Source organism: Phyllosticta capitalensis (assembly GCF_038381095.1).
Source record: "Phyllosticta capitalensis strain CBS 128856 chromosome Unknown BKA78scaffold_2, whole genome shotgun sequence".
Lineage (NCBI taxonomy): Eukaryota > Fungi > Ascomycota > Dothideomycetes > Botryosphaeriales > Phyllostictaceae > Phyllosticta > Phyllosticta capitalensis.
The window spans coordinates 3,527,261-3,552,652 of NW_027117440.1; the positions used below are offsets into that span (position 1 = coordinate 3,527,261).

The window sequence follows — 25,392 nt, forward strand, 5'->3', positions numbered from 1 at the left end:
CAAGTGGAATGCGCAGTGTCTGAAAGCGGAAATTGCCCGAGGCTGCGTGCACATCAGGTTGCCGATTCGGATTCGGCTCATTGCCTCGTCTCGAACCACCGGGAGAGCAACCACTGTCGTATCTGCAACATCAGCACGTCCAGCTCACAGATGCTGCACTCCAGCTATACGAGCGCGATTAAACGTTCAACGACACCACAAGGCTGCAACATGTTACCTCGAAGAAACATGTATTTACCTGGCCAAAGACTGTCGCTACAACTCTATTCCACACCCAGACAAATCGAGGTGAATATGCCTATGAAAAAGTCAACTCCAATGTGCCAGAAAAACCAACAGTCACTAGCCTACCGCCAGACTTACAGCTTCGCCTTTTCGTCCACCTCTCCCCTGTTCCCCGCCTCCGCTTTGCCCACCCGCCTCAGAGCCTCCCACACCTTGAGCCCCTTCTCCCACATGACGTCGTTCCACACATCGACGCCCCCATCCGCCTTGAGCCTCCTCACCTCCTTGTATCCCTTCGTCCCCCATTCTTTTCTCACCTTGTCCAAATCGCCATGGACAAAGGTCGCAAAGATCCCTACAAACGCCTTTTCGACAATGCTCTTTTCGTCGTCGCCTAGCGGCCCCGGCGTGCCAGCATTGCCCCACCACCAAATCGGCATGTCGCTCGAATGTGTGACTCCCCACTCGGGAGGGAGAAAGTTGTCAACGCAGCGCGCCCGCCACTCGATGCGGTACCTGAATACCAAGTCTTCCGCGCCGCCCAGGATCAACTTGTCAATGAAGCCGCGCTCCAGCGCGTGGATCTGCACGTCGGCGTAGATGCGCCCAAAGGCATCGCGCCAGTCGGCGCAGTCGGCAGGGAGCCGCCCGTCTGGATAGTAGTGCGCGACGAGCGCGTCCACCGCCGGTGCCGGGTAGTCGGCACGCAGCCGCTGCACGACCGATGCCAGCGAGTTGTCGGGCGGATACCACGTACCGTAGAGAAAGTGCTCGTCACGACACTCACCCGTCATCAGCGCGACGTTGCGGGCTCGCATGCGGGCCCCAAAGGCACCGCTGTCAATTTCCGCGTAGAGGTTGAACGGGATAAAGACGTCATCCAGGGTCGCGCGGAATTGATGGCGCGTCATGCCGGTGGCAGCGGCGAGGAGCTGGCGCGCCGGGATGGATTTGAGCTTGCCGATCTTGTCGACTGTGGGCAAAGACAGCGGGATTTCGAGGCGCTCGAGCAGTTCCTCGAATTGAGACTGGGCCGATGAGAGCGTCTTGGGTTCCATGCCGGGCCCATTGCTCCACATGACGCATCGCCGGATGATGGCTTTGGAGTCTGGCAGGTAGAGGTCGTAGGCGAGTTGTTTGAACGCGCTGTGCGAGCCTGCAGAATACCCGCCAACCGTAATGTTCGAGGCGTCGCCGGAAAAGTAGCTGATGTTCTTGTAGGTCCATTCAAGAGCGAGTCGCTGATCCCAGAATCCAAAATTGCCGGTTGGCTCATCTTCAGCGGCAGATTGGAGCTCTCGGGAGGCGAGGAATCCAAACAGGTTGAGACGGTATGCTGGTGCAACGACTATCGCTCTGAATGGCGACTCCGAGAGCAGTCCTACAGGGTTGATGTCATTGGGGCTTCCAACTTGTAAGAATCCGCCATGGATGTAGAAGAAGACAGGCCATCCATTGGCTGGAGGCTTGCCAGCAGGAACCCAAATGTTTAGCTGAAGGCAATCTTCATCCCAGAGAGTTGCTGGTCCATCATTTGTAGTTCCCGCCAAGGTAGCTGATTGTGGACATACGCCTGTGCCGCCGGTGAAGATTCCAGGACTACTCCGCGTGCCATAGCGATAGCAGGGAGGCAGAGGCCGCGGGAGTCGCCATCTGAACGGACCAAGTGGTGGTAGCGCGTATGGTATGCCTCCAAAGTAGTGGCAAATGTTCTCCCCAGAGTTCCGGAATTTGATGGTAGCGCCTTGGATGAAACCTCTCTGATCGAGGTCTCGCAGACAGGGCTCTCGAAACGTGGCCATGGGCGGCAATGGCTCAAGGAGTGAGATGCTGTGTGATGTCCTGGAGGTTGCACAACTGCAGCCCAATCCAAAGCTCCCAGGTAAGTATGGAGCTAGGCGGAGCTACTTTTGTTGCCGCGTGGAGGTGCACAGAATGCAAGGCGAGTAGAGGTCGAGTGAAGAGGAAAGATGGTCGAAGATAACTTGCCTGCTAAATGATGAAGAACATAAGAGAATAGATGCAATTGATCATGAAGTTTAGTCTCTCGAAGCTCAACGGACGAAGGTGGGGAGGATAAGACGTCAACGATGTGGAAAGTGGTGGCCGGGAAAAATGGCGGGGCTCCGGGAACAGAATTTTGGCGGACCCTTCTCCCGACGTCGCTATTTGAACCTCAATCACCTCATCCCATCTCATGTCACCTACAGGAGTTCGACTTGTTGAGTCCCCGACACTTCGCGACAATGGGCAAACATGTTCACCCATCGCTCCCTGTCAAGAGGTTGGATGAAAAGCTCTGCGACACCAACTCCCACCGTTATCATGCGCCAAACGCTCCCATGATCGTGGAATTTGATATCGGCTGGCTACACCAAAGCATCTACCCGTCCCGCCGGCTGGCTATGAAGGCAGTTTGCTGTTGTGCATCATGAAAGCGCGCTTACAGAGTGAGGCTGCTCTTACGACCAACAAAACACTGACGACTTGAGATTCGTTCTCGACGTCGCATGATGGCGGGAAGACGCATCAGACAATCAAGTCCTTTTCACACAGCCCACGAATGCTCTCAGTCTGCATGCTCTCCCCTCTGTCTTCCAGTCTCTTCCACTGTGCACATGAAACGACCAAGTCTTTCCATTCAGTTACGAATGCTCCCTATCTGCAGTCTTTTGTCCTTAGTGTTCCAGTCTACTCCTACCCACGAAGTCTTTTCACGTAGGCACGACTGCCCCCTGTCAGCAAACTTTTCTACTTGGTCGTTTCATGAGTAGAGAAGAGGCTGGAACAACCAAGTCCTTTCACCGAGCCACGAATGCTCCCTGTCCGCGTCCTTTTCTACTTAGTCTTTTTATCCTCACGAAACCACCAAATCCCGACACAGAGCCACGAATGCTCCCTGCCTGCAACCTTTTGGACTTAGTCTCATGGTCTTTCCCATGCCATATCGTTCAAGCCCGAAAAGAAGCGCGTCCCACGAAGTTCGAACGCGCGCCTACACTCTTTCCTAATCGGGCCAAAAATGCCAAAAGAAATCGTTCCTGAGGCGTCGACGGCTGGGCCGCGGACCGGCAGTAGAGTCCAGCTCATCACCCTCGGATAATGCGCTGGATTTAGCCCATTATATCCTTAATACCGAAAGCTCAAAGCATGTATTTTCTTTTGCTGTCGGTTTACTGAAGTTGTTCGACATGTCAAAGCAGTGGCCATCGTGTAGTTCCAGCAAGAGTCCGGTCCGAAAGGAAGAGGCAAAGCTCCGCTCCGCCGACGCACGTAGGGAAATGATGATTTCGGCGCTGTTGTCGCCGTGCAGTCGGGCCAAAGGGACGATGGTTGTGAGTGAGGCGCGACGAGGCAATTCTTGTTACCTAACGGCCATTTCGAGTTGCAGTTCCGTAAGGTCAGTCTCCAGGAAAGCGGTGCAGAAAGGAAATGTCACGTAAGTGGGAAGCGCGAGGTTTTCTTTTCATCTCAAGACGAGTCTCCTTTGGCCAACATGTGACGAGGCAATCACGTAAACGGCACCAGCCCATTGTGCCATGACAGGCTCTGGCATGCAGAGAAGGGGTTTTGCCGGCGAGTCTCTAGCATCCAGGCCCTTCACCATTGACGCCATTTGAGCCTATACCTGGAGCTTACCAATGCTTGGTGATAGATCCCGGAAAACGAATCGCACTTCCCCTACAAGCTTTCCGTTCAAAGGGGCGTGCAGGTGTGCGTGACGCACTTTGCGCCTTGTATTCGTCACAGGAACTGCCAACCGGCATTGGCAGGGCCTGAGCAAAGTCTGTCATCCTGTCTTTGTACCTCAACTCACGCGAGGAGCAACCAAAGTCAGGACTTGGGCGGCCTTGGAAGAGCTCCCGATTGGCCGTGACTCTGAGGGTCAATATGGCCCGAGTTCCCCTTCGTCCGGGCAAGCCGTTTGGCAGCTGTTCGTGGTGAACGACAAGGCTTGCGAAAGAGGCGCTTTGCAGAGGCCGCGAGACGCGCTTGGTTGAGCGCTGTCAGCGGCGTGCGGCCAAACGTTTGCTTACCACAGCATCAGCGCCTCGTACGCACCATTTTTACCAGGGTCGAGCAGTGGTTCAAACAGAGTTTGCGATGTGTGAGCTCTGTGGGAGCTGCCCGCCTTCCCCGCATTTCTTGGGAGGTTGATCGCCGCCAAGGCATCGCAGACCGTAATACGTTGGCAACGCAACGATGCTCTCGAGCAAGAGAGTCGCGTCTCCGCAGACCCGGGACCCGCGGACCCGCCGACTCCATGCCACGGGGCAGCGCTGGTTTCGTGCGTCGCTCAGCCTCTCTGACCTCCTTGCTCGCACGCAGGCATACTGCTGCTGTCCCAGGATCCTCAGTGGCCCGGGCGTAAGCGGGTCTCCCCGGACAGAACCTTGCGCAGGCGTTGTGAGTGTGGGGAAGCTTATTTACTGTGTCATGGGCGGCACCGGATTGGATGGATCGCCGCCATCGTCTTTTGCTGGGTCCCTCTTCGGATTCAGGACCAAGGTAATGCGTGCGAAGCCGCTGGCGCTTTAGCTCTGACCCTGGGCGAAGCCTCCCCTCTTTTGACTTGTTTGGAATGAGGAGAACGTGGAGAAGAGCCGTGTAGGGCCGGGGCCTTTCTTGGAACTGGTCGTATTAGAAGAGACTGCTTGTCCCTTGCGGTTATGTCGGGAGCAGCGGCGCGCGCTTCCTGCGATTTGAGAAAAAGAACGTACCTCGAGGAACAGCGGAACGCGGATTTGGGATCAACAGAAGTTCGATATGGCGGCCGAGGGCAATAACCAGAATCATGTCGAGGAACACCTGGAGAAGGATTTTGTCAGGAACGACTACCCCGACGAGCATCTGGGGGCACATACGGATACAGATCATGCCCTGAACAAGATCCGTACCGCCGGGAGCATTTCCATCTCGCCAGAGCTGTTTGAGAAGATCTACCTGTCGCCAAAGGTATGCCTTTTTCACGTCGAAAAGGTTCCGTCAAGACTGACCCCTTGCTAGACGCAGGTAAAAGGGGAGCTACGAAGGACGTTTGGCAATCCAACTCCAGTGCAAGTGCTCTCTCTCGTGGAAATTTTCGAGCCGTTCGACTGACGCATGCGAAGTTCCCTCATCGGCTTCCTCCTGGCCCTGACGCCTCTGAGCTGTATACTGATGGGATGGCGAGGAGCGAGCGGTGCATCAGCCAACGTCGGCGCGTACTACTTTTGCGGTGGTGTCTTGATGATCTTGGGAGCCATCGGTGAATGGGTTTTGGGGAACAGTTTCCCCTGCGTAGTTTTTGGTGAGTCCCCCATCCCCCCTCCCCCCTTTTTTCTTTTCTCTCTTTCTACAACCACCACCCCACTGGACATCCAAATATGACTCTAACCCTTTCAATAGCTGCCTTCGGAGGATTTTGGAGCGCCCAAGGCGCAACTTTGACGCCAGACTTCAACGCGTATGGAGCCTTTGCAACGGATCCGAGCAATCCGGCCACCGGTTTGCAGACAGTTGGCTTCAATTCTGGGTTTGGTACGTGGCCCAAACACGGACGTTGGACTCGGACTGACCTTTGAACTTCCAGGCTTCTTCATGCTTTCCATGGGCTTCATGTGCTTCCTCTTCACCATTCTTGCCTTCCGGACAAATATATGCTTCGTCACCATCCTGGGAACGCTGACGATGACCTTTGCCATGTTGTCCGGCGTATACTGGCAGACGTCCAACGGCAACGCGAGCACAGCGCGACATCTCCAAAAAGCCGCAGGTGCCTTCTCCTTCATCACCATCTGCGCTGGCTGGTGGGTCATGTTTGCGATTCTCCTAGTCGCCGTCGACTTTCCCGTTCAACTGCCCGGTAAGTGCTGGACCATCTTTTTTACGGGACAATTATGCTGATTTGAATGTAGTCGGCGATTTGTCCAGCATCGTCAAGGGGAAGAACGAGAAGCGAAAAGCCGCTGTCGGTCCAAATGCCGTGTAGGCTGCGTGATGTGTTCGGCGTTGGAAGTAATGTGTCGCCGTCACTGAGGACGTGTTGGATTTTTGAGTGCATGGTGGGATGATGCGGTAAAAGGCGAACTGGTAATGTTTCTGGTATTTCGATTCATGGTCAGCTTTTGCTCGCAAGGGGATCAATTTGGGTATACCAGCTTGTAGTTGGGTTTCAAAATCATGATGATCGAGCAAGTCCGGAGAGAAAATGAGAGTGTGCATGCGACGCGCTTCTGTGGGCAAGATGTTAAACTTATGCTAGCGCGGGACTTCCGGACTTGATGAGTGATCGCAACGACAAGGCATGATGGATGATAAATCTCCCCAATGATCTCTCCGACCGAAGCAGTGCTTGATGACGTTTGTGAGTATTAATCCTGGCAGCTAGAGTTGTGGTTATCGGAGTATCGAATCAGAAAATCTAGATTTGAGATCTACAGAGAAGTTCGTGTCGAACGATCCTTGCGCTCCGCTTCCGACGAATTTGAATCCTCCCGAAAAGCTGTCACAAGAAACTCTGGTATGTTGCTGCCAAAAAAATTGATAATATTACACCAACACTCTGCACATCTTTAGTCAACAAAACGCCTAGAAGATCCCAAGAGCGCAAAGCGCAAAAGCAAATGCACCCAGTACCCCGGACCCCTGGTGAACACCCACAGCGCCATTGTCATTTACGCCCGCGTTCTTTGCACTGACGGACGCTGATGCGGCGTGCGTTCCGGAAGCACCAAGACCAGTCATGATGGCGCCTCCCAAGCCTGCAGTCGAGGTGGCGGTGGCTCCGGCGGTTCTGGAAGCAGGGGAAGCGGGATCCGTTGCAGTTGCTGCTACCGAGTTTCCAGGAAGAAGACCACCATTGGCAGTCTGCAAGGCGATGGGCGGGTCCTGAACGGCGACGCGCCAGGAGAGTGCCGAGCAGTTGGCGAATCCAGGGTTGAGATTGGTGAAGAGAGCTGGGTTGGTCGGGAGTGCCAGCTGAGGGTTGTAGTCGCCGTCGTAGACGGTGGAACAACCGTCTTCGCGGTCACCGTAGGCGCAGGAAGTTTGGCCACGGTATGCACTGGCTGGGACCTGGTTTTGTTAGATGGTTTTTGTTTGGGGGATTTCAAGGCAACCTACGGGGTAGTTGAAGTCGAGCCAGTTGATTGATTTCGTGTGCCTGGAAAAGGGTCAGCTAGAGAAGCAGCGTCAAAAGCGTCAATCTCACCTTCCACCTGAGACATGGTCGTAGTCAACGCTCGAAATCGATTCCGGAGGCACTGCAATGACGACATCGTCCCACGATCCAAAGCACGGCAACGCGGTGAGGTAAGAGAAAGAGAGATAGATCGAAGGAGAACTGAAAGTGTTTGTCCCAGACACAACGGTGCGGATCGGAACAGCGACAGGCTTTGTCGGTAGCGGCGAAGGGGTACATAGCTCGGATGCATCCTTGGATTGAGGCCAGTACATGACCTTGACGTCCGCTGCATCCAGGCGGCAGTTTGTTTCTCCTTGGACGATTCCGATACAGTTTGCAGGATCGAAGCCGCAGTCTGGGAACTGCGTTGCAGTAGCTGCCGGATCGCGTTGCGACACGATCAACCTCGAGCAGCCGGCGTAGTCGTATGTACAAGTAGGCGTCGGCTCAGGGAACGGGTACTCTGTTATCACAAAGGACGAAGGCGCCAGGGTGCTGGCAGCTCCCGAACCGCGAGGAACCCCATCGCAAAGAGTGGAAATTTCTCCAGTGTAGTTCCCGGCAAATGCCCAGGTGCTGAACATGGATGTCGAATAGGATGGCTCACCATCGGAGTACGAGTAGGACCGCTTGTAGTATCCATCCCAGGAACTCTGACATTTGAGGACTTCTGAAACTGCACTGCTGTCGCTTCCAGCCCAGGTATACTCCGAAGGGTCCACGGTGATTGATGCGTCGGGCTTTGAACCTGTGATTGTCGGAGATGGCGCAGAAGTCAGGGTCGCTCCAAGGACCAGCGCCGGAAGGACAATCATGCCCCTAAGGGCTCTTTTGTGCATTTCTGCCATGGATGACTTTTTCGAAGTACCCTCCCTGCTTGGGATACAAAAGTATCAAGAGCCCAAGGGCCACAAGCAGGGTCTGGCTGATATTTGAGGGACATGTACCTCATTTCAGTCCCCGAGTCGTCTTTTGGTGGCAGCTGCCATCTTTTAGTGTACCAAAATTGCCGATCGCTTTCAGCTGTGATTGGTGAGCGAGAACCAAAAAATAGACAAAAGAAGCCATGGAGCTGTACGACATGTCGTCGCTGACGTTGGCGTGAGCTAAAGCTCCCCAAAGTGACACACTGAGGCTGTGGCGGCCGCCCTCGCCACAAATCCACAGCGGTCAGTGTCGCCCAGAATCATCGCCGCTGATTACGATTGAGGACGAGTGAAGAAGAAATTGCAAAATCCTGTTGCCCAAGAAACGCTACGGCGCTCCTAATTTGCTGAACAACAGCCTTGCGAGATCTCCAGGTCTTGGAGGTCATGATTCTTGCGCGAAGGACAGAACCGATCGTTAAAAGAGATTTGTTTTAACATGGCGGCACAAACACAACCACCGGACGGGTTGACCCTCGTGGCACAGAAGGGGCTTTGATCCGGAAAAACCTGCTCTCCTATCACCAATAAAACAATCATGGAGGTTTGGTACCTCGAGTGAGGATGGCGCAAGAAACACCATCTTTGTTAGGCACAGAGATAGGCGAATGCGGAAGCATCGGTCAGGATAGGAGGGTGGCGCCTGGAGAAGATTGAGAATTCGAACAAACCGTTCCAGTCGTCGTGTAGAACGAGGATGGAAGAATTGGAGGTGAAGAAGAAAGGAAGATGAATATGTTCGGGCTCCGATCATATTCGAGTCCTCAGAAGCGAGACGAAAGTTGTGGCCGCCCGAGCTAGCTCCCTTGTCCCCTCTTCCCCAGTCTACTGTAACACCACACAATAAACTGCATCTTTCGCATCATGCTCTCTTTCTCTTCTCATCCATTCATCGGGCACTTCATATTCTTCTGCAAAGCCTATTCAACCCATCGGAAGAGCCTTTACAGTTTAACGCCTAGCTTTTCGCGCGCCTTTTCCAACAAATCCTCTTCAACAACGCTCGGAGAATCTGGTATCGCATATCCCTCATACGGCTTGCCTGCATCATGAACCAGGGCCTCAATACCATCGCCACTCGTAAAGCTCCAAACGCGAACAAACTTGCTTGCAAACTTCAAAGAAAATGGCGTCCCCGCTGCGACAAAAATGGTCTCCCCTTCTCTCAGCACGCATGGGGCGAGATCCTCGACCGTGACCTCTAGCGCGCCTTCCATGATTGACAGACAGTGATGGACCTTCGGAAAGACCATCTGCTTCTCAAAAACGGACGCTCCATAGCGGGATGACGACTCGATGCTGGAAATGGCAAACTTGCCGGCGCTCTGCTTGGTCGTGATGAAAGGGCGCGACACGACGCCGCCGAGCAACCATCTCGGTCCCGTATTTGCCTTCAGGTAGTACGGCAAGTTACCATCAGGCAGCTTCTCGTCGTCGGCGTCCCATTCAGAGACCTCGCAGCCTTGGTGGTGCGGGTGGAAATGCACGTCGTACTTTCCCTTTGCGGCCATGACTTTCGGGATCAGAATCTCCTTGAGGTTGCGGTCGTCGAACTCGGGGTACAGGATGCCGTCGTACTTTTCTGCGATGTAGCGGAAGAAGTCGAGCCATGAGGCTGGCGTTATCAGGCCAAAGGTCTCGGTTGTTGGTCCCAGGAGTTGCGGGTTGTGGACGATGTGCTGCTTGCTCATCAGCATGTAGTCTCTCGTCGCTTCGCCGGTTACTCACTGGCGGCACATAGCCAAAGTCCCCCGCCGTCATGATTTTACACTTGTCGCCATTCCAAAGCTTGACTGATCCCTTGGTGACGAGGAAAACATCGTGCGCCTCCTCGTGATGGTGGAAACCAGGTGCATCCGCCAGCGCTCCGCCGCTCGTAAAAACGGCAATGGTATCGTCACTCTGGAGCGCCGACGTCATGATGCGGAATACGCTCTTGCTGCCCGGGATCGAAATCACCTCGCCCTCGAATTGCGGTATCACATAGCTGTCCTTGTCGTTTGGCGGTTGCTCCAGTCTCCGCAGCTCTTTCTTCTCCTCCGCCTTCTTCTTTGGCAGAATGTTGACAATGTGCTCCATGGCGGCTGATTGGTCGTCGCCTCGGTTTTCGTTCTGGTCTCCTCTCAAATGCGAAAATATTCGGAAAGCGAACTGCAGCCGGGACGACAGATATTCTTTTGTAGCCAACACTATTCCTTTAAACTCTCGCCAATTCCCATTTAATTCCCGGCCGACAGTCCGACCGTCCGTCCCGCAAAGCTGCCCCGGCCCGCCATCAAACCAAACGAACCATCCCCAAAACCTCTTCCCCCCACAACCCGTCCCGGCATTCAACTCCTGTTCGGCTTTTCCGAGCGCAGGCTGCGACACCATCTCATCCATTCCAGATCACCAAACGCCTCGCGCGACGCGGTCGCCGTCTGCTCCTCAGCCTGAAGCCGAGCTCCGAGCAACCGAGCTCCGAAAATTGGCTGCTCTGTCGACGACTGAAGACGGCGTTTGTTCCTGTTTGGAGGCAGCGCTGCCGACGTGCCGATTGTCGTGATATCAGGAGTAAGTGTTTGATGGTATTGCTTTTCTCACGCCGCGGACCCTCGACATCTCAGTAGCCTCCGTGAGAAGAGCAGAAGAAGCGCCTTTGCGCCGACACTTAAATTCATTCTCTGCAACGCGGCCGACCTGTCAATCTCTCCACTTAATGGGCCGCCTTTCACGCACCACGTCGTCTAGAATACTATTGCGCCTCTTATGGTACGTAGATGGATCTGCAGATACATAGATCTAGGACCCAGAACAACCCCCGTTCGCAGATATGGAGGTCAAGGCGCATGCACATGCTTTTGATCGCTGCCGACACGGTGACCCACTTTTTGCCCCTCTACCTAGCTCAGATCCTCCGTTGGATGTGTGCGTGCGTCACGGTGTGCCTGGTCCACGGATTGTCGACGGAGATAAAATGGAACGACTCCTGCTTGCCTCATGCCTGCCTGTCGTGGTGCGTGAATGACATGCATGCGGTAGTCAACCTCGTCCCTATCTTTCCATAGACGTACGCGAAACTTGGAATTGCGGTATTGCGATATATTCGACATCTCGAGATCGGTCAATTGCGTAGATACAGACAAACAGACACACATACAGCGCAGCACTCGCACACGACCTCGACATTCGCGCAGAAAGCAAAACAGAAAAGAGCCCGCCGTCCGTCCACCATGCCGCCGTCCTTCCGCTGCGCATACGCAGTCGTCGACGGCAGCGCGATCCACGCCGATGTCTACGTCCCCAATCGGCCAGCATCCGGCGCCCACACCGCGGCGCTGCCAGTAGGTGTGTATACCTCCCCCTACCCCTCTTTCTTCCCCCCATTCTATCCCGCAAGCCGGCCCGTCTGGAACTGGAACATCCCAGCTGACCAAACGAGTAGCCATCGGCATCCACGGCGGCGCCTTCACGCTCGGCCACAGCGGCATGGTCTCGGGCGACCAAATCGAAGACTGCCTCGCGCGCGGCTGGCTCGTCGTCTCCATCGACCACCGCCTGTGTCCGCAGGTCGACATGCTCGCCGGGCCGATCGCCGACGCGCGCGCGGCGCTGGCGTGGGTGCGTTCGTCGTCTCCTGAGTCCTCACTCGATGCGGAGTTGCGTGCCCACGGCCACGAGCATGTGTGCGTGGATCGAGAGGCCGTGGTCGCGTTCGGCACGTCGTCGGGCGGCACGCTGGCGCTGGCGCTCGGATGGGGTGTCCCTGAGGGGGCAGGGGTGAAAGCGGTGTTGGACTTGTATGGCGCGACGGCGTTTGGTGACCCCTTTTGGTCGACGCCTCTACCCTTCATCCCTGTGCCAGAGGGCGCGACCGAGGAGTTTATCAACCGCGTTTATGACGAGGTGCCCGTGCCGACGCAGGGCGGCGTGTCGTTGGAGGGTCAGCAGGGCGGAGGAGATGCGGCGGACGAGGCGCAGAGAGAGCGCGACCGCATACGGCATGCGTTCGCCTTCACACACATCGCTCGCGGGACGCTGCTGGACGTTGCTTTCCCATCCAAACAGTGGCAAGAGATCGACGCCACTCTCAACATAACGCCTTCGTTCCCGCCAACGTGCATCGTCCACGGCACAGAGGATAAGATGGTGCCTGGGTATTTGAGCCGGAAGCTGTTTGACGAGTTGCAGCGGCATGGCGTCAAGAGCGAGTTTATCGACGTTCCGGGTGAGGGCCACACGTTCGTGGGAAAGATGGTCAAGGGGTCGAGGACGTGGGAGCTGCAGCGGAGGGGGTTCGACTTTTTGGAGGAGGTTATTGGGACGAGACGCTAGAGTGGTGAGGCTCTTGTGCTGTAGTTGGAGCGTTCGAGTGTATCTTCGAGGATAGGAAGGACGAGCATTTTTCAGATTTGGACGTCCTGAGTGGCCAGAGGGGACTTTGAATCCTGGTATGCACCGTTTACCCGGACGGCAAGTTTCGCGGACGTGATAACAATTGCGTCGATCAGTATCGGTGAGGTCGAAGAGGTGGGATGTGCTCAATGCTCAAGTCTCCTGAACATTTGAATGCTCCGCATCCGCAGCCAAGCCTTGAAAGGCTCCCCATGTGCCATTCTGCTTTCAGGCGCTCAGCCTCAAAGCTGATGTCTCTTTACGACCCATCGTGGCAACAGACCAGTTCGGCTCAGCTAAAGCCATGAAAGCTGCTGCCATTGCTTTCCCACATATCCCTAAACTCAAAAAAGCTCCAATCCCAGAGACTAGCATCGAGCGACTCCAAGCCCAAATGCGCCATCTCGAGATCGCCGCCCGTCACAGCCGCATACGGGACAGCCGACGAGCTCGCCGCCGCTCTCCCATTAGCCCTCGACGCAGCAGGCCCTGCCGCGAAAGCGTTGGAAGAGATTTTCGACGACGCGTCGCCCCCCGGAGCAGACACTGTGGCATCGCCGCGAGTGCGCCGGTGGATTGCGTCGAGCATCTGTCGGATGATGCGGGCAGTCTTGCACGCGACGACGCTCTCGGACATGATGTCGAGCATGGTCAGCGTCTGCTCAATCAGCACGATGTAGTCGCTTTGCTGGTACTGGCTCGAGCTGCTGTCGTCGTCCATGCGTGAGTCCATGTCGCCGTCGCGGTCGCGACCGCCGGCGCGGAAGAGTATGATTGATACGGCGAAGGTTAGGTATGTGATGTTGTACCACCTGAAAGTTGGCGTCAGTTTGTGGTTTGCGGCGTGAGAAGAAGGGGCGTCGAGGTCCTTCTTTATTTCTGATTCAAGGGGGATACAGACCATGTGTGGAAGAAGAAGTGGACTCGATACGTCTCATGGAGCAACTCTATCGTCTTCGCTGCAGCATCGGTGCACTTGTTGACAGCATCAAGCAGACTTGGGTCTCGTTCGCTGTGCTTGGTTGCGTACACGATGAATGGTCTGAGCAAGAGCATCTTGACGTTGTAGTAGCCTGTACCCGGTTTTAGCATGATGAATAAAGTCTCAGGTTGCAGTCGACGCACGTATCTGAAGAACCAATCTCTGGTAAAACGCCCACGGCGGATCTCCCAGCCTGCAGTGCCGGTCCACATCCGAGGTGAATTGCGGGCGGATGGCCTCCGGCAAACGGGCCACCCACGCGTCCATTTCCAGCTCGATTTGCATGGCGCTCTGGAGCTTCTGGGCCAGGGATAGGCGGTGGAGGTACACCTTGACCGAAATGGCACGCATGATGCGCGAAAGGCCAATCATACCCGGAATGATGTCAATCTCAGAGCCGTCGATGGAAGGAAGCGGGCAGTTGTGGTAGTCCTCCATCCCAAGGCTGTCGGGGCGGCCGAGCGAGAAGCTCAGTTCGATTTCGAGCGTGTAGAAACCCCACCACGTCTTGGAAGTGCCCGTGGCTTGCGACTGCGCGTCTGTGGGCTTTCTGTTGGCGCCGATGGACAGGAGGATCCGAGACGCCATTCCGAGGTACGTGTATGCTAGGCCGGGGTTGATTTCATTCTGGCACACCTTGGCTAGAAAAATATAGGCCTGGGCTGCCTCGAGATCGTTGGAGGACCCCGGAAACCCCAGAGCGTGCTGTGCCTTTTCGAACAACATGCGGCTCCACTCGAACCTACCCATGCCGTTGATCTTTTCTTCTGTCCAAGTCCGAATGAGAGCACCGAGAGATATGAGGCTAAAGTACAGGGCAATGAAGCTCCGCGACTGATTTTGGAAGCGGCCTTGCCAAAGATCATCACATCGACTGTAAAAGTTTTCTTTGTCGAGGATAGGATGTATGTAGTGGAGCTTGTTGAAGTACGTCTCTAGGAAGACGTAGCATTGCGGGAACATTTGGTTATCCAGGCAGTCTTCAAACCCCTTAGCGTCTTTGCACTGAGTTCTAAACACATCATTGTGAAAGGTGCTGACCAAAGACTGTTTCTGTGAGCTGGTTTGAGGTTTGTCTTGATTGTCGTTGTCGCTGCAGCCGTACTCTTCCCGGAGCCGTCCGATGAAGGCGACGGAGGAAGTGTTGCCGTGAAACTCGACATTGCGAGTATGCGGATTTACTTCGACAATCTCGGTTCCATCTTCGGGCGTGGCATCGTCGTTTCCATCCTGGCTATCTGCAACGGCAGTCCCGTGCTGAGCAGGGCCAGGGGAAGTAATGCCTTCGGTACTCCGCGGGACTGATAGTCTGATGCCCCCGAGGTTATCCTGAGGGCTTCTTTCGGCGGAAAGTGCTGTTGTTTGAGTAGACGTGTTTAGTGAAGCACGAAGTTTCGAGTTTTCAGCCTGTAGTCGTTGAATCTTTTGCTCCAACTCTTGCAGGGCACTGTATCAACAAAACCCATTAGCATATGCAATGGAAAAACATTGGTCGGCATTCCCGACCTTGGTGCCGCAGAAGGCCTTTCGACTGCGGAAGAAACTCGGTATACGCAGTTCAGCCCTCTCCCTGGTCGTGTTGATCAGCATGCGTAAACGACTTGGGGTATAGATGTCATACGTTTGCAGTGAGAACAGGGCGAAACGCCATCACATTTGTATTTCTTCGACCTGCAAAGATTGCAGGCCTGTATAGCACGAGGCCGTCTGGGCGGCTTCGGACTGCTGGCAGCAGCAGTCTCTTGGGGTGAGGGAAGCATGTGCTGGAGAAGTTTTCAACTTCATTTGGCGAGAAGAGGAAGGTTGCACAGGCAACAGGTTGGGGGCGGCGAAGTCGACAAGCGGAAGCGCCGTCTTCAAGTCACCGAGTGAAGCCAGGCAGCCATTGGCCTTGTAGAGAGGGCCTAGAGGGTGATGCATGGGTTACAGATTTCCCCGCAACGACACGGAGGTCGAAGCCGCACAGACGCAGCCGCAGTGCGGGGACTAGGCGAGGCTCTCTAACACTTTTTGCAGCGGCCGAGCCGTCAGGGATTCAACTGTCGGAAAACCCGAAATGTGGCTTGTTCGGTCTGGGGAAATCTCATCTGTGGCAGCGCATCTCGTGGTCGTGTCCAACTCATGAGGTCGATTTTTTGACGCCGAAGTGTGCAACCCCATGGCCATGTGGGCAGCCGATCAATCAGGGACGCACGACTTAACCCCGACGCGCTCGGCTTTGCCGGCGAACTTCCATCCACTCAGATGCTCCCCTATTCCGGTCCAGCTGACCAAGACTTCTTTAAACATTCATCTTCACGCTGCTCACTCGTCTTGCATCTTTTTCGATGGCATTGTGTCAATTCAAAGCATTAGACTAGAGCCGACGCCATGGGTTCCTGCAGCGAAAGTCTAGAAATCATCATTGTTGGAGCGGGTTTGGGAGGTTTAGCTGCATCGATCGAATGCGCGCTATCCGGACATCATGTGACGGTCTTGGAGACGGCACCAGAGCTGGCAGAGGTGCAGTTGCTCATCAAAATAGTCGAGAGACTTACTGACTAGTCTGCAGATTGGAGCTGGCCTTCAAATCACGCCAAATTCATCCAGACTGCTCAAATCATGGGGCGTATACGACAAGCTGGCCGACATGGCCGTTGAACCAAAGAAGTTGTTTGTCCATCGATTCTCGGGCGAGGTTCTGTCAAAAGAGGACGACTTCGACTTGCAAATGAATCGCAAATATGGAGCACCATTTGTTGACATGCACCGCGGAGACGTGCAGAGAGCGCTAGCAGCACGGGCAAAAGAGCTTGGAGTTGAGCTAAAGTTGGGACAGCGAGTCGACGCGCTGGACTTGGATTCTACTCGAGCAAAGCTCACCACCCAAGATGGAAAGGAGCACCACTGCGACCTCGTGGTGGCAGCCGACGGACTGTGGTCCAAGTGCCGAGAATGCTTTCTCGGACGGAGGGACGCGCCATTGCCGACAGGAGATCTTGCCTATCGAATTGTCTTGAAGCTGGACCAGATCCAAGACCAAGACTTGCGCGACTGGGTGACAAACCCAACAGTACACTTTTGGATCGGCCCCGAGTCGCACGTCGTGGCATATTCGATGAAGGGTGGGAACATGTACAACATTGTGTTGCTTGTGCCAGACGACTTGCCCGAGTCGGTTGCAAAGCAGGCAGGATCGACAGAGGAGATGAAGAAGCTGTTTAAAGGCTGGGATCCAATGTAGGTTGGGCCTCTTTAATGGACCCGCTCGCGCTTACATAGTTGCAGATTGACGCGATTCCTTGATTGCGTGGACAAGGTCGATAAATGGAAGCTGATGCACAGTAAGCGATAATGAGAAGCTCTTGAAAATCGCGAAGCTGACTGTTCTGACACTAGGAGAGGAAATGGACTCGTGGATCAGTCCCAAAGGGAACCTCGTTTTCATCGGCGACGCGTGCCATCCAATGCTGCCATATCTTGCACAAGGAGCCAACTCGGCACTAGAAGACGGTGCTGTCCTTGGGAAAGTTCTCAAAGACGTTGAGCGGAGCTCAGTGTACCAGGCCCTCGTGGTTTTTGAAAAATTGCGCAAACAAAGGGGAGAGGCCATTGTCAAGGAGACGTTTAAACAGGCAAGTGACGAATTCAGGGATGCAAGAAAGTTTGCTGACGATGTAGCAGAGACGGGACTTTCATATGCCAGATGGTCCCGAGCAGCGAGCCCGAGATGAGCTCTTCCTCTCCACGCTGGGCAAGCAGATCGACTGCGCGTTTCCGAGTCGATGGTGTGTAAACCCCGTATGACGTCTTGAATTTCGACTGATGATAGCAGGCAATGTCCCAAAGTCCAGCCATGGCTATACGGGTACGACGCGGGGAAAGAAGTTGACTCTGTGATGCAGAGCTATGGAGTGGTGCAGGAGACGCTGCAGAACGGTGGGCTCAAGATCTAGGAATGCCGAGCTTGAGTGGAATCTTCATGTCTTTCATTTTCGCTGTAGATATTCCGACGAGAGAAGATGGGAGATGTTGCATGTTGCAACAGTGTAGATAGGCAATGCAGAGAACATACACAGCGGCGTTTGAAAAGAAAAAAGACCAAACAAAACTTGGCCGGATTGGGTATAGCGTTGAAGAAGGGACAGGGTCCGCGCGTTTCTGCCAACGCTCGGGCCGGTTCCAGCCACCGCCGCAGCCAAAGTTGGCCGGGGCACAGCGTCATCCGTCACAAGGTCCCAAGCCCACCTACCACTGGTTCTCCACTCCCGCCCAGTCCAACACCTACACCCATCTCGACCTCCGTTATCGTCGACCTGCCGCACAACCATTTTCTTCCTCCCGCCAAACCGCCATCACCATGAAGGTCTCCGCCCTCCTCCTCGCCGCCGCCAGCCCGCTCCTGGTGAGCGCCGCAATCGACCGCTCAAACTTCCTGGGCGGCCTGATGGGCCAAAACCAAGTCACTCTGCAAGCCGACAACAAGGTCCCCGGCGCGAACCCGCTCTACTTTTGCGATGCCCCCGACCACAACATCCTCACTATTGACGACGTCGACCTGGCACCCAACCCGCCCGAAGCGTAAGTGCTGCCACGCCTTATCAACCCGAGCCCGGGAGCGGAAGATCAGCGCAGACAGACGCACCAACGGCCCGCGTCAACACAACAGACTTGAGCTAATGTGACGTGCTGCAGCGGCAAGAAGCTCGCCATCACCGCAAAGGGCACGCTCCACGAAAAGGTCGAGGAGGGCGCCAAGGTCAACCTGCAGGTCAAGTACGGCCTCATCACTCTGATCAGGCAAACGGCCGATCTCTGCGAGTACGTTAAGGAGGTCGACCTCGAGTGCCCTCTCGACAAGGGAGACCTCAAGCTCTACAAGGAGGTCGACTTGCCCAAGGAGATTCCTCCGGTAAGCATTGCACAATCCGTTCAAACCGACTTGCAAGATGCTGACCCAGCGCGCAGGGCAAGTACAGCGTCATTGCCGACGTCGTCTCCAAGGACGACGACGCCATCACCTGCCTCCAGGCCACCATTGTCTTCTCTAGATAGTCGAGCTTTGTGCATCACGAGCAAAAAGCACTGTTTAAAGACGCAGCGGAGTTGCTGTCAGCGGCCAAGTCTGGGCTCAAGTTGTTGAAGTCGCGCAAGATATCAGTTGGAGGCGTTTCATATTCATTGTACTTTATGGTTCCGGGCATGAAATAATCACTCAAGAAACAAAAGACCAACATCCGACGGGGGCGGGTGGCCTGACGCTTGGGCTGTAATAATGGCATTTAGAGTTGGGAGTGTCATTCTCTTGATCAAGCTGGTTGTGTCAGGTGTGTTTGCGAAGAAGCTCAATATCCTATTGCGTGGTAGTCGGAGCACCTCCGGAGTCGAAGCAATGACTGCGAAATCGGGCCACCTTGAGCCACAGGCCTTGCCATGTTGATGGAGCCCACAAAGTGCTGCTCTGATAGACGCTCATATCACTGGGTATATATGTCTCCGCGTATGTACAAACAAGCCGCGGTTGCCTTGGTCTGGCCGTAAATGTGTATCATTCTCTACTCTCCGAAGAGCCTCCTGACCCTCTTCAGCACGCTGTCCTTCTCTGGGTCGTACGGGTGATCCTTGGAGGGAATCTCGAGCAGGGACGGGAAAGCGGCGGTGTATGTGTCGACCCTGTGGCGTATCCGTTCGGCAATCTGGCCAAGTCAGCGTCCAGTCGTAACGCGAGCACTGCCGGTAGGGACGTGGTCGGCGACGCACATGCTGGTTGATGAGAACGATGGCAATGTCTTTGCGCTCTTGCGTGAAAGAGTCGAAGGCAGCCTCGATGGCAGCGTTGTCCGTCTTGCCGTCGACGACGAGGAAGTTCTTTTGGTTGTCGGGCGGCGGGGTGACGTGCTGGCGTGGAATGTCAGACCAGACAGAGTCTTGGAGCGATGTAGAGGGACGAAGGCGTGCTGCGAAGGAAGATGTAGGGAATTCTTACACCAACGCCGGCGAGGAGAAGTCCAGTGACCGAGTCCTGTTCGCATGTCGTTAGCAGAGACGATGGATGGGCGGTCAAGAGCATGGGAGTACCTCATCGCCAATTACGGCGAGGAACTGGCGGTCCTTGTAGGCGGAAACAGGTGCGGCCATGGCGAATGACCTTCACTGACGATAGAGGTAGCGGTGATGTCGTAGACGACAGCTCGGGTCGGGACCAGGAGCTCGAGCAGTCATGGGCGGGGAGCTGGGCGGTCACTGTGATCTGCGGCAGGGATTATTTCAGTAAAGATTTGGTTGACTAAGCGAGTGTTTACAGCGAATCGACTGCTGCTTTCCGGATTCTGTGCGTCGCATTCAATGCCAACCACAAGAAACCACAATGGCCCCGGTCCGCTTCACACAGTAACATGGTCGCCCTTCTGATTCAGCCTTTCGAAAATCGTCTGCCTCTCCTACAGCTCTAGCTTTCTCGACACCAAGCTTTCCCTCCGTCTTGCGCTCACACGATGCCGCCTCTCATCCGTCGCCGACCGCTCTCTGAGCGCATAAAAGCATACCTCGATCCACACGACTGGCTGCTATGGCTGGCTGAAGAGATTAATGGAAATGACTGGGACGAGTCGCTGAAGGAATATGCCTGGTTCATGGGCCTCGGCATCAACCTTGTTTTCATGATTGCAAGAGCAAACAGCGGCTCCGGAAGCTCTTCGCGCAGTGATGATGTGTTTGGAGACTCTACAGGACCAGGCTGGCTGAGCTGGATTGTGAGTGGATGTGTGACACTTTGCCTTGCGCTGTACTGATTTCTTATAGTGCTCGTTTATAGTCCACTTGCTGTCTCTAATCTCTGGCGTTAATGCCTGGTACACCTTTTGGAGAAAACGCCATTACCGCCTTTTTGAAAACCCAGTCGAGACGGCTCCGACTACGCCATCTGCACGCCGAGTGCGGGTTGACTCGTCCCCGCTGTCGTCCTCGCCTTTGCGCTTCATCTCGAACCTCGTCAACTCCAGCGCCCAGTCCCGCGCACACCCCGACGAGACAAAGGATGTGTGGGAGATTTCTGTGTGGGACCCTACTCCGACCTGCCTGCGCCTATTTTGTCTATTCAGCCCTGGACATGTGCTAGTGTATTGGCTCTTCCTCCCTCTGGCGCCCTTGGACCCTCGACCCAGTGTGACGGTTGTTACCACCATGGTGGTCGGAGCCCTCATCACCACGCAGCTCATCTTTCTTTCTTCCTCATTTTCCCAGCAGACCAAGGACGCAGCGCTCATTCATCGGGAGGTGCTCCATGAGTACGACACGAAGTTTGTGCATCCGAATTTGAACAAGCCCGTCCGCAATGTTGGAACCCAAACGCTCAGCGACGCCGGAACTAGCACGAGAGAAGTCGACACCTACACTCCTACGACAATCATCAATCGCGGATTCCGCACAAATCCAAACCCGGCATATGCGGCAGAGTACGACCCCGACAACGTCCTCCGCTCCGAGCAGCGCAAGAGTCGCACTTCAATGCCCAACCCCTTTGTCACTCCTAAACCGGCGAGTCCCTTTAAACCAAGCGGAACAAACATGGCCACGAGCATGGGAACGAGCATGAGGACAAGCATGGGAACAAATGTGGCATCCAACATGGCCACCTCCGCCCAAAGACGCGGCATCAGCGGTATGCGGCAACCACAATTCCGCCCTGGCGACAGCGGCGCTGGCGACGGAGGCAGCCTGGGCATATATTCACACGCCGCCTCCCCCCTACGCAAGTCACATTCCGTCAACTTCGATCGCCCCGATGAACAAGAACGCCGATTTGCGAGTCCGGAGAAGAGGGGCGGCAGCCCGTTGAAGCGCATGAGCACGCCAGGAGACTGGAGCAGCGGAGTTGGTGGCAGTGGTGGCGGTATACCCGAGTTGGGCCGGCAGAGACGGCCGTATCTGGGATCTCATCAAGACAGGAGGTAGATTGGTTGGAGAGGCGGAGGCTTTTTTGTCATTTAGCGCGTGTATACCCAGGGTTGCTCGAGGGCGTTCATGTTTGCTGTCGGTGTCAGGGAGAAATTTTCACTGCCAACGTCCTGTTGGCCTCCGCAAGAAGCATGGCCACAGTAGGCGACTAAAGAAATTTAACTAAGGCTCAGCTTCAAGTTGTCGCACACTCAGACGCAAGCTTCTGGAGGCTCCCTGTGACTATCCATTAGGAGAAGAAATCTCTCTATGTTCAAGACATCAAGCAATTGAAGACTCCACGTCTTTATATGATCTGACTTGGCAAAACAAATTCTCGAAATCAGCAATTTCTTTTGTCACCCACTGTGCAGCCATGGATACCGTTGAAGTGGCCGTAGCCGGAATAAGATTTTTCTCAAAGACTTGCGTAATTGTCTGATGGGGATATCACAAAAAAGAGCCATCATCATCTACCACCTGCACCGTCCGTCCACCACTTCCCCCAGCCGCCAGCCGCCAGCAGCCCGCACCGCTCCCTCCTAAACGCTCACATGCTCCGAATACACGGGGCCGCCCTTGTCATCGGCGACATCCTCCTTCCGCGGCGTGGCGGTGCCATTCAACTCTGCCACAAAATCAAACAGCCCGACATCCTCCTGGGCGCGAATCATCATGTCGGTATCCTCGGCGCTGGTGTTGCTGCCAAACACCTGGTCCATCTCCTCGAGCGTCTTGCCCTTTGTCTCGGGCATGCAGAAGTAGATGAAGGCGCCGCCCAGCGCGGCCCAGCACGCGAAGAAGATGTACATGCCCCAGCCGATGCTGTCGAGCATGCGCGGCGCGATGAGCGCGATGATGAAGTTGTTCATCCAGTTGGACGACACGCCGATCGAGGACCCCTTGGCGCGGATGCTGAGCGGGAAGATTTCCGCGATTAGGATCCAGGATCCGGGACCCCAGGACGCGGCGTAGTTGACGACGTAGATCCAGACGAAGACTGAGGCGCGGGTTAGTGAGGGACGTTTATTGAAGTAGGGGATGAGGAAACGTACCGACGGCAGCCCAACCGGCAGCTTTGTGCGCCAGCCAGTCTTGCCCGCAGGTCGCGATGATGACGCCGACAATCACCTGGCATATGGTCATGCCGATAGATCCCGTGATCATCATGGGCTTGCGGCCCAGCTTGTCGATGTAGAGGATGGCCGGCACGGTGGTGATGCAGTTGAGGACGCCGATGACGCCGGTCGCGAGCAGCGACGACGAGCTGCTGGTCAGGCCGAGCGATTGGAAGATGGTCGAGGCGTAGTACAGGATGGAGTCGATGCCGGTCCATTGTTGGAAAAACTGCAGTGGGCGTGCGTGTCAGTTGCCATGTTTGGGAAGGGACAAGCGGGTGCAAGGGGGTAAGGGGTTGTTGGCTGACTCACCATAACCATGCCCGCCAGCGTAACCCTCTTGAACGCATCACGGCTGCGGAACAAGCTGGCGTACTGCACAATCTCGCGACCCCACTCGCTGTCCTTCTTCATGTCCGGGAAGCGCTTCTCGTAGATGCGGTCTTCGAACTCGGCATCGGCCTTGATTTCCAGAAACTCGGCGCGCACCAGGGGGTGGTCTTCGGGCAAGTTGCGAAGATACGAAATCGCCTTACGAGATTCGGCATCTCTGCCCTTCGACACCAGATAACGGGGCGAAAACGGCATAAACCTTTGCCTGTATTAGTCCCGAACCAAGCAATTTGGAGTTCAGGAACTCACCACACGCCGAGGGCGAGGCAGATGGCGGGAAGTCCTTGGATGAACATGGGGGTGCGCCAGGCCCACGAGCTTTGGCCTTCGCCCGTGCCGCCGATGTTGTTGGAGCCGAACTGGTGGACGGGGGAGGTTAGTCTCTGCTCTGAGAGTCATGTGCAAGGGGAAAACGGGGTTGACAGGGAGTGATCAGGCATATCACAACTCCGTCTTTTGGCCTTACCGAAATCCAGTATGCGCACATCAAGCCAATGTTGGTGTTCAAGTGCTGCATCGAAATGATGAAGCCACGCAGCTCAGGTGGTGCAAGCTCGGCGTTGTAAAGGGGGCTGCACGTCGCGTCAGCCATCACCACTCAACGCCAAAAGGGAGGATTCGCTTACCCCACAGCCGAAAGTGTTCCAACACCGATTCCAGTGAAAAATCGTCCGGAGTACAGGAATCCGGGGGTGCTTGCTCCGGCGGCCAGATAGGATCCCAAAATCACCCACAGCGCGCCCCAGAACATGGTGTACTTTCGCGAAAAGACCTGGGCGAACACGCCGCTAGAGAGAGCGCCAGCCCATCCACCAAGTTGCAAGATCGATGTAAGCCAACCAAGTTTAGTTGAGTCGTTGGCCACGTCTGGGAATTGCTCGATGAAGGAGTGCATTACGGCCGCCTGGCCGAGCACACCTTGTTGGTATCCATAGAGAAGTCCACCGAAACTAGGAAAGTCAGCGTCTGGGGTAGCTAGAGACGGCTTGATGCGGAAAATTATGGCACACGCTTGCCAGTGAGTGGGTGGTTGAATGCTCCCTGTCAAAGCTGAATTCTCCATTCTTGCTCGGACGCATGAGTTCTTCCTTTCACCCCCATCTTTGACTCAAAGCGTGCCACGACTTTCCCATCCAAGCCTCGATTGGCGAATGGTACAATTGGATGCAACTTACGATGCAAAGGCAGAGATCAGCAAAAGCTTCTTGTTTTGCCAGATAGCCTTGTAGATGTTGTTTGGGGTTGCGGACGTCTCGTTCCGTAATTGGGCAGTAATGCCCTGCAGCGTCTGCGTTGGTGCCATATTCCGGAGCGCGGGTCGATGTTGAAAGTGGACCTCAAGACTGGTTGTTGGGTCGAGCTGGTTCGGTTGAGCTCCTGAAGGCCTGGAGACGAGGACAACAGACAGCGACACCGCGAAAGTCTTAAGAGGACCTTCGGCGCTTCCCCAGATGCGGGGCCCCACGCCCAGCTTGGTGGCCTGTGTGGAGCTCTATGATGCTCTCCGCGCCAGCTCGTCCCACTGAAGATGCGGAGCAGGTTCTTGCTGTGGTCGTCTCCGTGCATCATAGCGTGACATTTTTTTGCTCCCAACAGCCTGGCAGCCTTGCGATAGCCCCCGTAACGAGGCCCCTGGGCCCTGGATTGCTGTAGGCGCATGGGTCCCCTGTTGGCAGAGTCCAGCAAAAGGGTCTCTCCATGGTCGTCTTTATTGCCTTGATACCGGCGCCGGCAGAGACGCAGAAACTGGAGCGCATTTCAATTATGGCATCCAAACGAAAATTGACTGAGACGGCCTTCAATCCGGGCTCTTCAATGGAGTGGAACTACGAAACAGAAAACGAAACAGGAAACCCATTGACATCGGACGCACTCTTAACGGAAAGCCGAAGTTGTCGACCGGATTTAGAGCGGCAATGAGTTTGCAGATCAAGGGCCACGTCTGCCTTATGAGATCGAGACCAGGACCGGTAGTTGAATGTTTGACGATCTGTCGCTTTGCTGCGAGTGCGCCGACCGTACATGACGAAGTAGGAGAAATTCTCTGGACAGGCACGTGGTGATGGACGGTGATGTTCCAGCTTCACGATAGTAAAACCCGAGCAGATGGGTATGTAGTTGCCGGTCAAGTGACTCGGCTAAATTCATGGTAGGATGCGTCGACTCTCCACTTCCTGTACGTTGCGTCCCCGCTTCGCCGCCGTCTCCTAAGCCTTGGGAGGCACAAACATGTTCGATCTCCCCCTCATTCCTGACGTTCTACGATGACAGCTACCGAAACGCGGGCGGAGAGGC

At 55.2% G+C, this 25,392-nt stretch overlaps 12 protein-coding genes across 12 annotated transcripts; 5 read left to right on the forward strand and 7 right to left on the reverse strand.

The window, feature by feature from the left end:
* Positions 1 to 359: 359 nt before the first annotated feature.
* BKA78DRAFT_330187 (paraben-hydrolyzing esterase precursor) lies at positions 360 to 2,027 on the reverse strand (the record flags this gene model as incomplete). Its single annotated transcript, XM_066889742.1, has 1 exon — positions 360 to 2,027. The coding sequence occupies one exon, from the start codon at positions 2,025 to 2,027 to the stop codon at positions 360 to 362; it is 1,668 nt and encodes a 555-aa protein (XP_066748534.1).
* Positions 2,028 to 4,818: 2,791 nt separating this feature from the next.
* On the forward strand, positions 4,819 to 6,510 carry BKA78DRAFT_341547 (GPR1/FUN34/yaaH family-domain-containing protein). Its single transcript, XM_066890356.1, has 6 exons — positions 4,819 to 5,181; positions 5,233 to 5,315; positions 5,337 to 5,515; positions 5,614 to 5,745; positions 5,798 to 6,070; positions 6,123 to 6,510. Exons 1-6 carry the CDS (start codon positions 4,993 to 4,995, stop codon positions 6,194 to 6,196), a joined length of 930 nt encoding a protein of 309 aa, XP_066748535.1. The 5' UTR covers positions 4,819 to 4,992; the 3' UTR covers positions 6,197 to 6,510.
* A 110-nt stretch (positions 6,511 to 6,620) lies between these two features.
* Positions 6,621 to 7,342, reverse strand: BKA78DRAFT_307602 (uncharacterized protein). Its single transcript, XM_066887878.1, has one exon. The coding sequence runs from the start codon at positions 6,949 to 6,951 to the stop codon at positions 6,796 to 6,798; it is 156 nt and encodes a 51-aa protein (XP_066748536.1). The 5' UTR covers positions 6,952 to 7,342; the 3' UTR covers positions 6,621 to 6,795.
* Positions 7,121 to 8,446, reverse strand: BKA78DRAFT_90165 (uncharacterized protein). The gene is made up of 2 exons (XM_066893937.1): positions 7,418 to 8,446; positions 7,121 to 7,369 (listed from the first exon to the last, which is right to left on the reverse strand). The coding sequence occupies exons 1-2, from the start codon at positions 8,236 to 8,238 to the stop codon at positions 7,291 to 7,293; spliced, it is 900 nt and encodes a 299-aa protein (XP_066748537.1). The 5' UTR covers positions 8,239 to 8,446; the 3' UTR covers positions 7,121 to 7,290.
* An 814-nt stretch (positions 8,447 to 9,260) lies between these two features.
* Positions 9,261 to 10,395, reverse strand: BKA78DRAFT_330188 (putative dioxygenase; the record flags this gene model as incomplete). The annotated part of the gene is made up of 2 exons (XM_066889743.1): positions 9,261 to 9,995; positions 10,045 to 10,395. 2 exons carry the CDS (start codon positions 10,393 to 10,395, stop codon positions 9,261 to 9,263), a joined length of 1,086 nt encoding a protein of 361 aa, XP_066748538.1.
* A 997-nt stretch (positions 10,396 to 11,392) lies between these two features.
* Positions 11,393 to 12,630, forward strand: BKA78DRAFT_377673 (Alpha/Beta hydrolase protein; the record flags this gene model as incomplete). Its single annotated transcript, XM_066892879.1, has 2 exons — positions 11,393 to 11,643; positions 11,741 to 12,630. Exons 1-2 carry the CDS (start codon positions 11,529 to 11,531, stop codon positions 12,628 to 12,630), a joined length of 1,005 nt encoding a protein of 334 aa, XP_066748539.1. The 5' UTR covers positions 11,393 to 11,528.
* A 352-nt stretch (positions 12,631 to 12,982) lies between these two features.
* BKA78DRAFT_293163 (fungal-specific transcription factor domain-containing protein) lies at positions 12,983 to 15,592 on the reverse strand (the record flags this gene model as incomplete). The annotated part of the gene is made up of 4 exons (XM_066886164.1): positions 12,983 to 13,502; positions 13,592 to 13,763; positions 13,816 to 15,119; positions 15,327 to 15,592. 4 exons carry the CDS (start codon positions 15,590 to 15,592, stop codon positions 12,983 to 12,985), a joined length of 2,262 nt encoding a protein of 753 aa, XP_066748540.1.
* A 125-nt stretch (positions 15,593 to 15,717) lies between these two features.
* BKA78DRAFT_307609 (uncharacterized protein) lies at positions 15,718 to 17,735 on the forward strand. Its single transcript, XM_066887879.1, has 6 exons — positions 15,718 to 16,174; positions 16,224 to 16,891; positions 16,940 to 16,995; positions 17,051 to 17,286; positions 17,336 to 17,439; positions 17,487 to 17,735. Exons 1-6 carry the CDS (start codon positions 16,043 to 16,045, stop codon positions 17,605 to 17,607), a joined length of 1,317 nt encoding a protein of 438 aa, XP_066748541.1. The 5' UTR covers positions 15,718 to 16,042; the 3' UTR covers positions 17,608 to 17,735.
* Positions 17,736 to 18,098: 363 nt separating this feature from the next.
* BKA78DRAFT_246756 (phosphatidylglycerol/phosphatidylinositol transfer protein precursor) lies at positions 18,099 to 18,706 on the forward strand (the record flags this gene model as incomplete). Its single annotated transcript, XM_066884240.1, has 3 exons — positions 18,099 to 18,232; positions 18,347 to 18,563; positions 18,620 to 18,706. 3 exons carry the CDS (start codon positions 18,099 to 18,101, stop codon positions 18,704 to 18,706), a joined length of 438 nt encoding a protein of 145 aa, XP_066748542.1.
* A 500-nt stretch (positions 18,707 to 19,206) lies between these two features.
* Positions 19,207 to 19,789, reverse strand: BKA78DRAFT_350488 (V-type proton ATPase subunit F; the record flags this gene model as incomplete). The annotated part of the gene is made up of 4 exons (XM_066891003.1): positions 19,207 to 19,347; positions 19,412 to 19,549; positions 19,638 to 19,673; positions 19,730 to 19,789. 4 exons carry the CDS (start codon positions 19,787 to 19,789, stop codon positions 19,207 to 19,209), a joined length of 375 nt encoding a protein of 124 aa, XP_066748543.1.
* Positions 19,790 to 19,990: 201 nt separating this feature from the next.
* Positions 19,991 to 21,912, forward strand: BKA78DRAFT_263484 (uncharacterized protein). Its single transcript, XM_066885440.1, has 2 exons — positions 19,991 to 20,403; positions 20,453 to 21,912. The coding sequence occupies exons 1-2, from the start codon at positions 20,146 to 20,148 to the stop codon at positions 21,602 to 21,604; spliced, it is 1,410 nt and encodes a 469-aa protein (XP_066748544.1). The 5' UTR covers positions 19,991 to 20,145; the 3' UTR covers positions 21,605 to 21,912.
* A 91-nt stretch (positions 21,913 to 22,003) lies between these two features.
* BKA78DRAFT_377679 (quinate permease) lies at positions 22,004 to 24,610 on the reverse strand. The gene is made up of 7 exons (XM_066892880.1): positions 24,273 to 24,610; positions 23,724 to 24,047; positions 23,564 to 23,669; positions 23,347 to 23,456; positions 23,017 to 23,296; positions 22,642 to 22,933; positions 22,004 to 22,586 (listed from the first exon to the last, which is right to left on the reverse strand). Exons 1-7 carry the CDS (start codon positions 24,398 to 24,400, stop codon positions 22,129 to 22,131), a joined length of 1,698 nt encoding a protein of 565 aa, XP_066748545.1. The 5' UTR covers positions 24,401 to 24,610; the 3' UTR covers positions 22,004 to 22,128.
* Between the last annotated feature and the right edge of the window lie 782 nt (positions 24,611 to 25,392).

What these genes read in the sequence shown, in the direction of transcription:
- BKA78DRAFT_341547 (XM_066890356.1), top strand. Translation starts at nt 4,993, where the DNA reads ATGGCGGCCGAGGGCAATAACCAGAATCATGTCGAGGAACACCTGGAG. An exon ending in AGATCTACCTGTCGCCAAAG is followed by an intron (nt 5,182 to 5,232) that starts GTATGCCTTTTT and finishes ACCCCTTGCTAG; the next exon opens with ACGCAGGTAAAAGGGGAGCT. An exon ending in TGGCTTCAATTCTGGGTTTG is followed by an intron (nt 5,746 to 5,797) that starts GTACGTGGCCCA and finishes TTGAACTTCCAG; the next exon opens with GCTTCTTCATGCTTTCCATG.
- BKA78DRAFT_307602 (XM_066887878.1), bottom strand. Translation starts at nt 6,951, where the DNA reads ATGACTGGTCTTGGTGCTTCCGGAACGCACGCCGCATCAGCGTCCGTC.
- BKA78DRAFT_90165 (XM_066893937.1), bottom strand. Translation starts at nt 8,238, where the DNA reads ATGGCAGAAATGCACAAAAGAGCCCTTAGGGGCATGATTGTCCTTCCG. An exon ending in GACCATGTCTCAGGTGGAAG is followed by an intron (nt 7,370 to 7,417) that starts GTGAGATTGACG and finishes ACCCTTTTCCAG; the next exon opens with GCACACGAAATCAATCAACT.
- BKA78DRAFT_307609 (XM_066887879.1), top strand. Translation starts at nt 16,043, where the DNA reads ATGGGTTCCTGCAGCGAAAGTCTAGAAATCATCATTGTTGGAGCGGGT. An exon ending in TAAATGGAAGCTGATGCACA is followed by an intron (nt 16,996 to 17,050) that starts GTAAGCGATAAT and finishes TTCTGACACTAG; the next exon opens with GAGAGGAAATGGACTCGTGG. An exon ending in TCAAGGAGACGTTTAAACAG is followed by an intron (nt 17,287 to 17,335) that starts GCAAGTGACGAA and finishes ACGATGTAGCAG; the next exon opens with AGACGGGACTTTCATATGCC.
- BKA78DRAFT_263484 (XM_066885440.1), top strand. Translation starts at nt 20,146, where the DNA reads ATGCCGCCTCTCATCCGTCGCCGACCGCTCTCTGAGCGCATAAAAGCA. An exon ending in CAGGCTGGCTGAGCTGGATT is followed by an intron (nt 20,404 to 20,452) that starts GTGAGTGGATGT and finishes GATTTCTTATAG; the next exon opens with TGCTCGTTTATAGTCCACTT.
- BKA78DRAFT_377679 (XM_066892880.1), bottom strand. Translation starts at nt 24,400, where the DNA reads ATGGCACCAACGCAGACGCTGCAGGGCATTACTGCCCAATTACGGAAC. An exon ending in CGCTGGCGGGCATGGTTATG is followed by an intron (nt 22,934 to 23,016) that starts GTGAGTCAGCCA and finishes CGCCCACTGCAG; the next exon opens with TTTTTCCAACAATGGACCGG. An exon ending in TGCCGGTTGGGCTGCCGTCG is followed by an intron (nt 22,587 to 22,641) that starts GTACGTTTCCTC and finishes CCCGCGCCTCAG; the next exon opens with TCTTCGTCTGGATCTACGTC.